Raw genomic sequence first — 12,287 nt, forward strand, 5'->3', positions numbered from 1 at the left:
AGCCTTCTTTCTGATGGCTGGAGGCAAAATCCTAAGTCCAATAAAGACTGCTACTGAGGAAACACCCACAATGCACTCCTTGTTCCATTAACCCTATCCTCTGATCACAGAAAGACAACAGGGCTCCACCTTCTCTTTATTCTGCCACATCCCACAAGGGCCTTAGTTTGTCCCCCAAAGCAGCAGCTAAAAAGAACACAGACACCCTGATTTACATAAAATTATCTCACTCCATTTTATTTAAGATTTTTTTTTGATCCAGTTAGTAAAAGAAAGAAGTGTCTCTCTTTATACATATGTACAAGTTCAGTTATAAAAATAGACAGCACATTCAAAGAGAAAAAAGGCTTGGCATTTTTCTGATTCCCTCTAAATAGCATCTGTACACAGGAGTCTGGGTTTGGTCAGGGGAATCTTAATGATTTAAATTAAATGGTTCCCCTAGAACCCCTACTCCAAAAAAAAAAAATTTAAAAATCAATCTATCTAAACTCAATTCCGCGATTTTCAGGTGTGCAAATTAGAGGCTGGCCCAACTGGAAGCACCTGCTCCACCAGGGACATCAGGTGGTGGGCAAGCGGGAACCCCTTCCGTCAGATACCACCCCCTTGCCTCTCTTGGAGGCCAGCAAGCTCAGGCTGGTTGGGTTGGGGATGGGAGGGTTGGTGCTGAGCTTTCCTCCTCCTCCACCCTCTCTACCTCATTCCTGTTGCCCCTTCCTTTCTCAGTGCAATACAGACAGTGCATACAGCCAAGCAGGGGCTGAAGGGCAAGGGTGGGGAGACTGTGCATTCAGGATGGGCACAGGGGCATCTGTAAGAGGGGCAGTGAGGATGTCCTGCTGATTGAGGTGGCTCCTGGTCTCTTTACTGGCTTCTGGGAGTCCCTGGGGTGGGAGTTGCTGCTACTGTTGCTGGTGGGACCTGAAGGTTCCCTGGTGTGAACCATGCAGGACAGGGGAGGAAATGCTGGAAAAACAACTGCCTGTGGGTCTGCTTCCTTTGGCCTTTTGTCATCCTTATAAGCCACCACATTCTCTGGCACATACTGCTCTCTCTTCAACAATGACACAGTGGCAAATAGAGTTTGTAGGCCTGAGGAGCTGTCCAAAGATTGTGGACACCAGGTACACAATTTTCTCCCTTCCTAGTCCTCCAGGAAATCACAACCTTATACGAAGTCTCCACCACGGAAGGCTCTTCACAGCACCTGCAGAGCCTTTGTAAGGGACATGGTCAGAGCTGAAGGGTGGAATGGGGCTGGAGACAGCATGCCTGAGCATCTAAAGAGTGTCTATGTCAGGCCCTTCCCCAGTAGAAGGTTTAAGACTTGGCCACAGAGTTTATTGGGGATGTTGTGGGGCTGACCCTGTCCTTGGGCCCTCTTCCTATAGGCTACCCCAGAACACTCCTTTGGAAATAGGTGATGAAAGTGCTCACACTAACCACCTGTCTTTCCCTTGCTGCAACTTGTCCTCTCTACCCTCTGACTTGGGATGTAAGATGCTGCACTGGGCAAGCGATCCAAAGTCCATCTGCAGGCCAGGACTCTAGCCCCTGGTTTGGTTGAAGGAAGCTGGAGGGCCCAGATGGTTACCGTCCTCCAGAGGGGATGGTGCCTTTGCCCTGTTTCCGGACCATAGAGTCTGAGGCTAGGCTGCTGGTCAAGTGGAGGCTCTTGGGAGTCCCAGGAACATTATTTCCTTTGCTCAAAGGGGAACTCAAGGGAGAAGAGGCGCTTGAAGGTCCAAAGTCAGCAAGACCAGCAGGCCTGACAAGGGATGTCTGCAGAGGACTGCTGGCAGAGATTCCTGTGGGAATGGAGAAAGAGAATGATTTGTAAGCACCAGTTAAGTGTGAACCTGTGATGTTGGTTACCAGAATCTGGGCTGGAGGACAGGGGTGGGGAATCCTTCCCTGCCACCCTATTCCTGACATTTTTGCTTGCTCTTCCTGTCAACTATCTTTTCAGTAAGAGGGATTAGTTTTGAAAAGAAAATGACAACAAACCAGCACTCACTACATTATCTTACTGAGAGTAAAATGCCCTCTTGGGACTCTGGACAGAGCACACATATAATTGGAGATGCCAGGGCTACAGAATGAGTAAGAATTATAACTTACTAGGCGCTAATGCATCTACCTTCTCTCTCTTTTCTTTTTTTTGGTGGGGGGAGACCTAAGGATTGAACCAGGAGTGCTTAACCACTAAACCACATCCCCAGCCCCATTCCCTTTAAATTTTTTTGAGACAGGGTCTCCCTATATTACCTAGAGCCTTGTTAAGTTGCTGAGGCTAGCTTCGAACTTGCAATCTTCTTGCTTCAGCCTCCCAAATTATTGGGATTGCATCACCATACCCAGTCCTGTCTTCTCTTTTGACACCACTTGAGATTACCTGATTCCTTCTCGATTTCATGCATATTCTTTCTCTACTCCCCATAAGTTTGGCCTGAGGGCATAAGCCTGTCCACTCTCTTATCTTGTGTGTCCATTTTCCTGACATTGGCTATGACCACTCCTACACTCCAAGACTTGCCACTTCAAGAACCCAGGTGAAATCCCTCATCTTTGTTGATGGCTTGCTGCCTGGGCAACAGTGAATATACCCTTTTTCTAATATGAGCTAAATCAACTTTCGTCTGATACAACGATTCATCAATGTTTCTTATGTACAATTTTACTTTTCTAAAAAGGAATTCTAAGTGCTTGGTGGACAGACAGGTTCATCCACAGGGGAACTGCAGGTAACTTCTAACTAGTTCCTTCCCTTGCTTTCCATCCCCAGTTAACAAGCACTGTATTCCCCCCCCCCCCCCCGCCCCACTTAGTAGTGGGGATTGAGCTCAAGGCCTCACACATACTAAGCAAATGCTCTACCACTGAACTACATCTCCAACCCTTTTTAAAATTTTATTTTGAGACACGGTTTTGCTAAGTTGCCTAGACTGGCCTTGAACTTGTAATCCTTCTACTTCTGCTTCTTGAGTAGCTGGAATTACAGGTATGTACCATTATGTCTAGCTAGTATTCTTGATTTATCTTGTGCTATACTATCCCTTTGCTTTCTGCATCCCTCCTTTAGTTTAGGTTTCCAAAAGAAAACCTGATGAGCAGCATGCTCTGCCCTATCCATGGATGAGGCGCTGTCATGGCAGCCTTCACTATTGGAATGCCTGTTGTTTTCCAAGGATGTGATGAGTTGGCAAAGAAACACCAGGCCAGACTATTGTACATCGTATTTTCTGAATGAATTAATAAATGAAAGCTGAGATTTCTGCAGTAGGGAGGTGAACTAATATTTAGAACATTTACTACTGGCCAAACACTTTCTATCCAAGAATGACTTTGTATGCTACAATAATTCTATGAGCTAATGCTAACCTAGTGTTTTAAATGGGGACAGAGTTCTATGAATGAATTCTCCCCTTCTCACCATATTTAGATGTCTAGCATTCCACAGAACAATTATTCCTCTTGGCTCAGTCACAACAGCCATTTCTCTTCACAAACTGTCTGTAGCTGCTTACATATACCTGCTAAGCTCTTGCCCATCAGAACTTGCTATATCTTTCCAACCTTGACTTTCTCTGGTCCTCTTTGGTCCAACTGACCAGCTTGGTGACTCCCAATGCACGTTGGTTCTTGCCAATTCTTTTTTGTCTGTCCAAATCTTTCCTTATCCATCTCCTTTTTGAATTACAGTCTAGAATCCTTATCAGCAGCTTCATGGTTCTTCCCATCCTGATCTACAACCACAAATAAGCCTTCTCTTTTTTTTCATTTATCTGTATATTGCCTTCTATTGCTATTAAACATACTCCCCTTCTCACTTCTATTACACTCAAGAGCAAGGCTCACATTTTATATTCTTATGCACATAACATGTGCTTAATACCTAAGGTGATAGATCACATTGCTGGATGAATGTTATTAACTTTTGTTAGTCTGAATATTAAAAATGTGGGCATTAGGGGGAAAAATATCTAGGAATTAAAAAAAAAAAACAACTCTCAAGCAGGAAAGCTTGTGGATGTTTAAAGCAGTATAGTTCATAACTCAGCTCTCTTTTCACAGCTATTTCTAATTCAAAGGTGGCACTGTATCAAATAAGAAGGGCAAGGGAAGAGTCAAGACTGCTCAATGCAAAGAAGCGGAATCTGAGTCTGAGCTCTGGGAAGGAAGCTTCTGGTCTGGAGGCATGCCACATTTCTCCCTGGTAGTACTCTCAATTATAGACTTCCAGATATAAAAAGAACTCAAAAAACTTAACACTAAAAAAACCAAAAACCCAATCAATAAATGGGCTAAGGAATTGAACAGGCACTTCACAGAAGAAATATAATCATCAACATATATATATATGAAAAAATGTTCAACATCTCTAGCAAATAGAGAAATGCAAATTAAAACTACACTGAGATTTCATCTCATTCCAATCACAGAATGGCAGTCATTAAGAATACAAGCAACAACAGATGATGGTAAGGATGCGGGGAAAAAGGTATATTCATACACTGTTGGTGGGAGTGCAAATTGGTGCAACTACTATGGAAAGCACTATAGAGATTCCTCAGAAAACTTGAAATGGAACTACCATTTGACTCAGTTATCCCACTCCTTGGTTTATACCCAAAGGACTTAAAATTAGCATACTGCAGTGACACACCCACATCAATGTTTATAGCAACTCAATTCATAATAGCTGAACTATGGAACCAACCTAAGTGCCCTTCAATAGATGAATGGATAAAGAAAATGTAGTGTATTTATACAATGGAATGTTACTCAGCCTTTTTTTTAAAAATCTTTTTATTTTTTAGTTCTTGGAGGACACAACATCTTTGTTTGTATGTGGTGCTGAGGATCGAACCCAGGCCACACGCATGCCAGGCGAGCGTGCTACTGCTTGAGCCACATCCCCAGCCCGTTACTCAGCCTTAAAGAATGGAATTTTGACATTTTGCTGGTAAATGGATGGAACTAGAGAATATCATGCTAAGTGGAATAAGCCAATTCCCCAAAACCAAAGACTAAATGCTTTCTCTGATATGCTGATGCTAATTCACAATAATGGGGGAGGGGGTTTGGGAAGAATAGTTACTTTGGATTAGGCAGAAAGAAGTGAAAGGAGGGAGTGGGTATAGGTGTAGGAAGGATAGTAGAATGAATAGAACATTATTATCCTATGTGGATATATGATTATACGACTGGTGTAATTCTATATCATATACAACCAGAAGAATGAGAAGTTATATTCCATTTATATATGATCTGACAAGATGCATTCTACTGTCATGTGTAACTAATTTGAACAACAACAACAAAAAACAGACTTCCAGACTGCCTCTTGACAGTCTGTAGCCACCCCTGACTTCCTCACCTTTAGACACATTGTACCCGTATGCAGCATAGGCAGCTGCGGAGGCTGCTGCAGCTCCTGCTTTGGCTCCTGCCATTGCAGCGGCACTGCCTGCCGTGGACTTCCGGCTTCGGCCTTTCCCTGCTCCTTTGGCTGTGCTTCCTGAACCTTTGGGGCGGCCTCGGCTTCGAGCTGAGTGACCACGACCTGCAGCTGGCATTTCCTGAATGGAAATTCCTGTGGGAACAAATGGCCAAGAAGGGGGTCAAAATGAACATCATTAAAATGTTAACATGATTCTCCCCCAACAGAAAGCTTGTTCTCAGGTGTTTTTCTTCTTTTTCATTGTGAAACGGGTCTTGGCATGTTGCCCAGGTGGGCAAGTGCTCTACCACCAAGTTTCAACTCAAGCCTTGCTTTCTTTTCTTTCCTTTTTGGTTTTGATGGTGCTGGGATCAAACCCAGAGCCTTACACATGCTAGGCAAGTACTCTACCATGAGCTATATCCCCAACCCTTGAGCCCTACTTTTAGGTTTTAGATTTAGAGTTCTCTAAAAAACAAACAAACAAACCCAGCAACAGTGGGCCCCACATGACAAGCAAGAAATGCCCAGACAAGCTAACTTTAACTAAAAAGTAGCAAAAATAAGTGAACTACAAAAGATGGAAATGACTAGAAAATAAATTTCAAATCTTTATGAAGTTCTTACTTTGCTTTCTCTAAACCTTCTCTCCTTTCTCCCTCCCTCCTTAGTTCCCTCCCTCACTACTTCCTTCCTTCTAATTAAACACAGGGTCCTTTTTTCATTCTTTTTTTGGTACTGGGAATTGAACTCAGGGGCACTTGTGCCTGGCCTTTTTTTCATTCTTGAGATAAGGTCTCACTAACTTGCTAATTTGCGATTCTGCCTCCCGAGTTGCTAGAATTATAGGTTTGCACCACCAAGCCTTGCTAAACCTCTTTCCTCCATTCACTTGATAAGCTTATTGAAAAAATAACATCATAAAATCTTTTTGCTCCCTTTTACTCTTCTTTTTTAAAAAATATTAGTTATTGATGGACCTTTATTTATATATATGTAGTGCTGAGAATCAAACCCAGTGCCTTACACATGCTAGGCAAACGCTCTACCACTGAGCCACAACCCCAGCCCCTTTTTACTCTTCTTTAAAGAATGAAAATTCCCTTTTTGTATAACGAATCAGGACCTCCACCCATTACCAAACTAATGCTTTCTGCGAGGTAGTGAAACAGCTCTGACCATCTGGGACACCAGCAACACTCACCATTCACGGTATCTGAGACAGAGGAACCTGTTATGGAAGCAGGAGAGTTGGTGGCTCGAGACTGAGGGGCTGAGGAGGCTGGGTCATCCACAATGACTAGCATGTCACTGCTGCTCTCATCTGGGGGAATGGAGCCTGTGTGCAGCTCACTGCTGATGGAGATCTAGAAGTAGAAGAGTTGAGATCACTACTACTCTTAGTGCCCAGTCCACAGCACTGGCACCCAAGCGAGAACACACTTTACAGGACTTGCCCGTATTTCTCTTTCCTGCCTGGAAAGGTTCACTGTTGAGGTTCAGATCCCCCTGCTTTGCTTCTGAGTAGCCAGCCTGTCCACATTTGCTTTTCTCCTTATGAATCCCATGTGCAACCCCCTTCCGTGAGGCAGGAAGACTCCAGAAGCAAAGGATGCCCAGCAGTGTGTCCCTGGTACAAGGTCAGGATGCAGTTCCACTGCTGTGATGAAGGCATCAAGGAGCCTCACCTCACTGAAAGGGCTGGGCATAGCTGAGTCCACACTAATGAAGGAGTCGTCCCCGTCAGCAGAGAGGTTAGAGTTATCAGCCGAAGGAACAAATGGGATCACCAGGTTCACACCCTCTTTTCTCCTTTTCCCATCCAACTCATCTTCTTTTTTCTTCTGAAAACACAAAGATTAGGCTATGTGGAAAAACCATAAAGATATACCCCAAGAGAGAAGTGGGATTAGGGAAGAAAATTATGACCAAACCTCTATTTATTTTTCACAAAATTGTCATTTTTTTTCTTCTTTTTTTGAAGCACTGGTGATCAAGTCCAGGGCCTTGCACATGCGAGGCAAAGGCTTTGCTAACCAACTATACCCAGGCTCCTCTATTACTATATTTTTAGGGAATTAAAAACTCTTAAGGAAGGAGAAAAGGGATACTTTAAAAGCTTATGTGTATTTTAGTCCTGAAATACAGAGCTGTTTTTTTAGGCTCTGGGGATTGAATCCAGAGCCTCATACATACAAAGTATGTATTCTACCAATGAGAAACACCCCCCAACCCCCCACCCCCCTTCCCAAAACAGTTTAAAGGTAGGCCAACTACCCTGAACTAATAAGTGGGCAAAGGATGCCTCTGATATATCTAAGCAGCAGCAATTATAGAATGAATGCACTCTCACAAAAGGGAAGAACAGTGTTTTACACAGACACACACACACATACACACACACACACAGTTTTTCTGGTACTGACAACTGAACGCATATATGCTGAACATGAACTCTACCACTGAGTTATAGCTCCTATGTATGTTTTTAAAACTTTATTTTTGGATTGCTTTTATCATTATCTCCTCAATTTCATGTAAGCTCTTGAGTGACTAAGCAATATTAGGCAGTTCAGGATCAAGTTCAGCAGGGCTCTGTCACAGATTAGGGATCTGGAATCATAGAATGTGTTTGGATACATCTGAGAATCTCACCAATCCACTGCACCACTGTGTTTGTATTTACATCTGTTGTAGGGTTAATATATGATGTCTCTGTGAAGTTTATATTTTCAGTGGGCATCGTCTATTCTACACTTTGAGCAGGGATGACCTGATGTAAACTGTTAATTCATGACATTGTTTCTGGATATTAAAGCCATTTGTATTTTAAATAGTGGTAAATAATGGGTTAGATATTTGAGGGTAGAGAGATAAAAGAGCTTGGGGAAATAGAGATGGCAGCTCAGTCTTATACAGATCTAGATTCTTCATTTTCAGGATTTTTCTGTTTCGTAAATGAAGTGAGTACCAGGGGCATCCTTTAGGCTAAAGAGAGTTTGGCCTAGAGTAGGTCCAATCAAGGACATGAATTCTGTAACAGGGAAAGCTAGGACATCTACAGGAAGATGATAATGTAATACAGACAGGATCCTACGTTGCTGACCATCAAAGCTTTATGGCTAAAGAGACACAAGGCCCTTTCTTAAAATCCTATGAAATCTAATAATATATGTGTGTAACATCAATTTTACCCACATTTAGCAGTGAAAAGTAGTTTCTATAATCAAACTGTGGCCATCAACAAGGTGGGTCTTTGAGATGAGTACAGCCCTACCTACCAATGCTGTTTCTCTTGATCAAATATCATGGAACTGGTATAAATCACAGCTAGAGCTGGATACCAACCAATGACCAAGAGGACAACCTGCCTGGCCCCTACCAATACCCCAGGGTGGAGATACCTTCTCTGCATACTTTTCCCGCTTGCGCTTGCGTTCCTTCACTCGGTTGGTTTCCTCCTGCTGCCGTTTTTCTTCCTGCCGCAGTCTCACTACCAAGAGAAACCAAATCAAACCAAAACAAACAAAACACCAGATAAAGTAAGTGTGGCAATCATAATCCTCATTCTCTGAAAATGAAGGAGGCCCCATCTGATACTTATGTTCCAAAATATAACTTTAATCTATTTAAGGCAGATAACTGGTAGTTTTCTAACTGAAGAATTTGTGAATCTCAACAGATTTTGGGTTCAAACCATTATTATACTTATTATTTTTTTCAGTACTGGGATTGAACCTAGGGGACTCTACCAGTGAGCTACATTCCCCTGACCCTCCCTTTTCATTTTTATTTTGAGACAGGGTCATGTTAAGTTGCTGACTTGAACTTGCGATCTCCTGCCTCAGCCAATTATAGGCATGTGCCACCACGCTTGACTGTACCACAAGTATTATAAACCTTTCCTTATCTGTGTCCTCACTCCCATTCTCCTTAGTATTTAAATATCTGCAATACACAGATCAACAAAAGGTTTTTAGAAGGTGCTGCCAAATGTGAGCTTATTTTCTAATGGGGTCCTATGAAAGCCCTAAGAAACTCACAGGATAAATCTAAAACCCAATGTTCTCAAAAGCTAGAAACACAGGGGAGAGAGATTTGAATGATTATAGCAGTGTGCTTCTTCCTTCCCTACAAAAACATTTTCTGGGCAAAAGAGTAAATTCATTATTGCTGAGGAATTGGGCAGAGCCTTCCTTGTGCAAGCTAAAAGTATATTTTAAGTATATTTGCTTTTAAAGTATATACAAATTCTGCCCTTTATTTCACAAACATCTGTGTTTGGAAATTAATAAGAAGTATTAATATAAAAATGTTCCTCCTCAATATGGCCTCTGGTTTTGTCTAGCCCTGGAATACATGCAAGTGCTCCTCCCATTTTTAGATGTGTGGGACCGGAGAGGAGAGGGCACAAAGTGGTTAGAGTACGTACGTTTCTTCTCCAACTCTTCATCATCTAGAAGAAGACTAACCACCTCTTTCGGTTTCAAGGTATCTGGTTTGAAGTTCCCACCTGAAATCACCATTCGCTGAATCTACATAAAGCAAATCAAAACATCACCTCCAGGAATCCATTACCAAACAGCAAATATAGAGAAAGAAATAAATGTCTTTCTCAACCTGCTCCTCAGATGAGGGCTCTGGTTTCCCTATTTCTTTCTTGTTCACCTCCTTGTTTGCTCCTCCAGATTATTTGCCCAACAGAAATAACAATAAAAATTTCTTTGCTTGGGACTATTAATTCGAAAGTAGAAAACCTAATAATACTGAATCAGGATGGAAACACAAAAAACAAAACAAATTATTACCTTGGAAACTAGCAGATTTGGAATGCAAGTCAGAGGTAGCTAAGTTAGAATGCCAGGAAGCAAGCTCAAAAATGTCATTCCTTCTTCTGAAGGTGACAGGGTGTTAGTCATGAAGGTCCTTATTAGTGTCAGTATGCACATGAGCAGCAGCTAAGACTGCTACTGTACAAGTTCTGATTTTGAAGAAATTTGTTTCTTCATATCCAATGAAAGGCAACAGTCTCAAACAGTCTTAATCCAGTCAGTGTTGCTGACTTCGTATTCTCTCCACCAGGACAACCATCCTTTTCCCTTGTGCTTACCTCACTCTTCTCCTTGGCTCTCTGCAGAATGCGTTCCTCAATTGTGCCTTTACAGATGAGCCGATATACTGTAACCTGCTTTGTCTGCCCCAAGCGGTGGGCCCTATCCATGGCCTGCTGGTCTACAGTGGGGTTCCAGTCACTGTCATAGAATATTACCTACACAGGCAAGATGAGAATATAGCAAAGACTAAAGCATTCTCAAGGCAGGACCAGAAACTCTGGGGGCAACCCAGTCACTCATATTGTTTGTAATGGATTAGCATCAGCAGGGTCAAGCTTCTTTCTATGCTAGAATGAAAAGACATATTGTCTCAGAGAACCAAGCCATTCCTTCATTTGCTCTGGGCAAGAGACATGCTCCTGGCCTTTGCACAGTTTTCATTTCAAAAGAAGGAATAAGCTGGGCATGGTGGTGCATGCCTGTAATCCCAGTGACTCAGAAGACTGAGGCAGGAGGATAGCAGGTTCAAAGTCAGCCTAGGTAACTTAGTAAGACCCTATCTTTAAAATTAAACAAAACAAAATAGGATTAAATACAAAGGCAGTCGGCTGGGGATGTAGCTTAGTGGCAGAGCACCCTGGATTCAATCCCAGTACTGAAAACAAAACAGAAAAACCAAGCCAAGTGTTGTGGTACCCCTATAGTCTCAGCACTTAAGAAGCTGAGGTAGAAGCATTGCTTGAGCCCAGGAGTGTAAGGCCAGCCTAGAAAAGGAATCAAGTCACTTTCTTAAAAAAAAAAAAAGGGAAGGGAAGGAAAAAAGGGATAGTAGTTACTGGCAGAGCACTTGCCTAGCATGCCGTGAGGCCCTGGGTTTAATTTCAAGTACTGACAAAAAAACAAAAATATAAACGCAAATGCGCGCGCGCACACGCACACACACTCAATTATAGCAGTAGCTAACATAACATTGTTAATTAACATTTATGTTAACATTTAGTACTTACTAATCCTTAACGCAGCAATTTTTCAAGTGTATTAACTCACCTCGCAATCTCCATACCTTGGGTACTATTAAAACCTCTATTTTAGGGCTGGGGTTGTGGCTCAGTGCTAGAGCCCATACTAAGCAAGCATAAGGACCTGGGTTCAATCCCAAGCACACACTCTCATAAAAAAAAAAAAAAAACAAAAAACCCCAAAACGACCCTCCATTTTACAGATGAGGAGACTGCAGTGCAGAGAAATTAGAGAATTTAAAGACTGCACAGGCTAAGTAAGTGATGGGCTTGGTGTAGGAGATGAGAAAGCCTTCTGCTTTCTCTTAAGCACTGGGGCTACCTTGGAAAGGGACAGGCATGGCTTTCAGTGCATTCTTGGGTTCTCATCATAGGATCATTTCCTGTTACATTAATTTCACGGATAGAATAGAGTGTTTAAAGGAATCCCCGGAAGCTATTTTTAGTTTGTTGAAAAACAAATAAGCAAATAACAAAACATAACACTAAGTGATTCTAAAATCTAGACTGCTAGTCTTTAGTTATTGAGTCTACTACCATCCCACATGTGGACATTCTAAAAGAATCCCCAGTTCAAAATGTCCTCATCATCTCTTTTGTCACCAAAATCTAGCCAGTGCTTCTTCAGAAATGAAGTTGTGCTTTCTACAATCACACTGTCACCATCCTGAACTGGGCCCTCACTGCCTTCTTCTGGATAGTGCTCTGTTCTATCAATGGGCTTCCTAGATCTCATTTTCTGTCTTCTTCAGTCTATTGTGGGTTCCA

The 12,287-nt window shown here is 42.3% G+C and overlaps 1 protein-coding gene across 3 annotated transcripts in view; it reads right to left on the reverse strand.

Annotated features, from left to right (window-relative positions):
- Positions 1-210: 210 nt before the first annotated feature.
- The window catches only part of Ino80 (INO80 complex ATPase subunit), a 129,949-nt gene continuing 117,872 nt past the window's right edge, over positions 211-12,287 (reverse strand). For 2 of the 3 annotated variants that reach the window (XM_071608095.1, XM_027925358.2), the window contains exons 30-36: positions 10,557-10,715; positions 9,879-9,981; positions 8,851-8,939; positions 7,135-7,290; positions 6,651-6,813; positions 5,384-5,599; positions 211-1,811 (exon numbers count right to left, since the gene is read on the reverse strand). In XM_071608095.1, the coding sequence (XP_071464196.1) occupies positions 1,594-1,811; positions 5,384-5,599; positions 6,651-6,813; positions 7,135-7,290; positions 8,851-8,939; positions 9,879-9,981; positions 10,557-10,715 (1,104 nt within the window). In that variant the 3' untranslated portion in view covers positions 211-1,593. The remainder of the gene's footprint in view (positions 1,812-5,383; positions 5,600-6,650; positions 6,814-7,134; positions 7,291-8,850; positions 8,940-9,878; positions 9,982-10,556; positions 10,716-12,287) is intronic. The other variant, XM_027925365.2, reaches the window with a different exon arrangement.

This window comes from Marmota flaviventris, chromosome 2, assembly GCF_047511675.1.
Source record: "Marmota flaviventris isolate mMarFla1 chromosome 2, mMarFla1.hap1, whole genome shotgun sequence".
In the NCBI taxonomy this organism is placed as follows: Eukaryota; Metazoa; Chordata; class Mammalia; order Rodentia; family Sciuridae; genus Marmota; species Marmota flaviventris.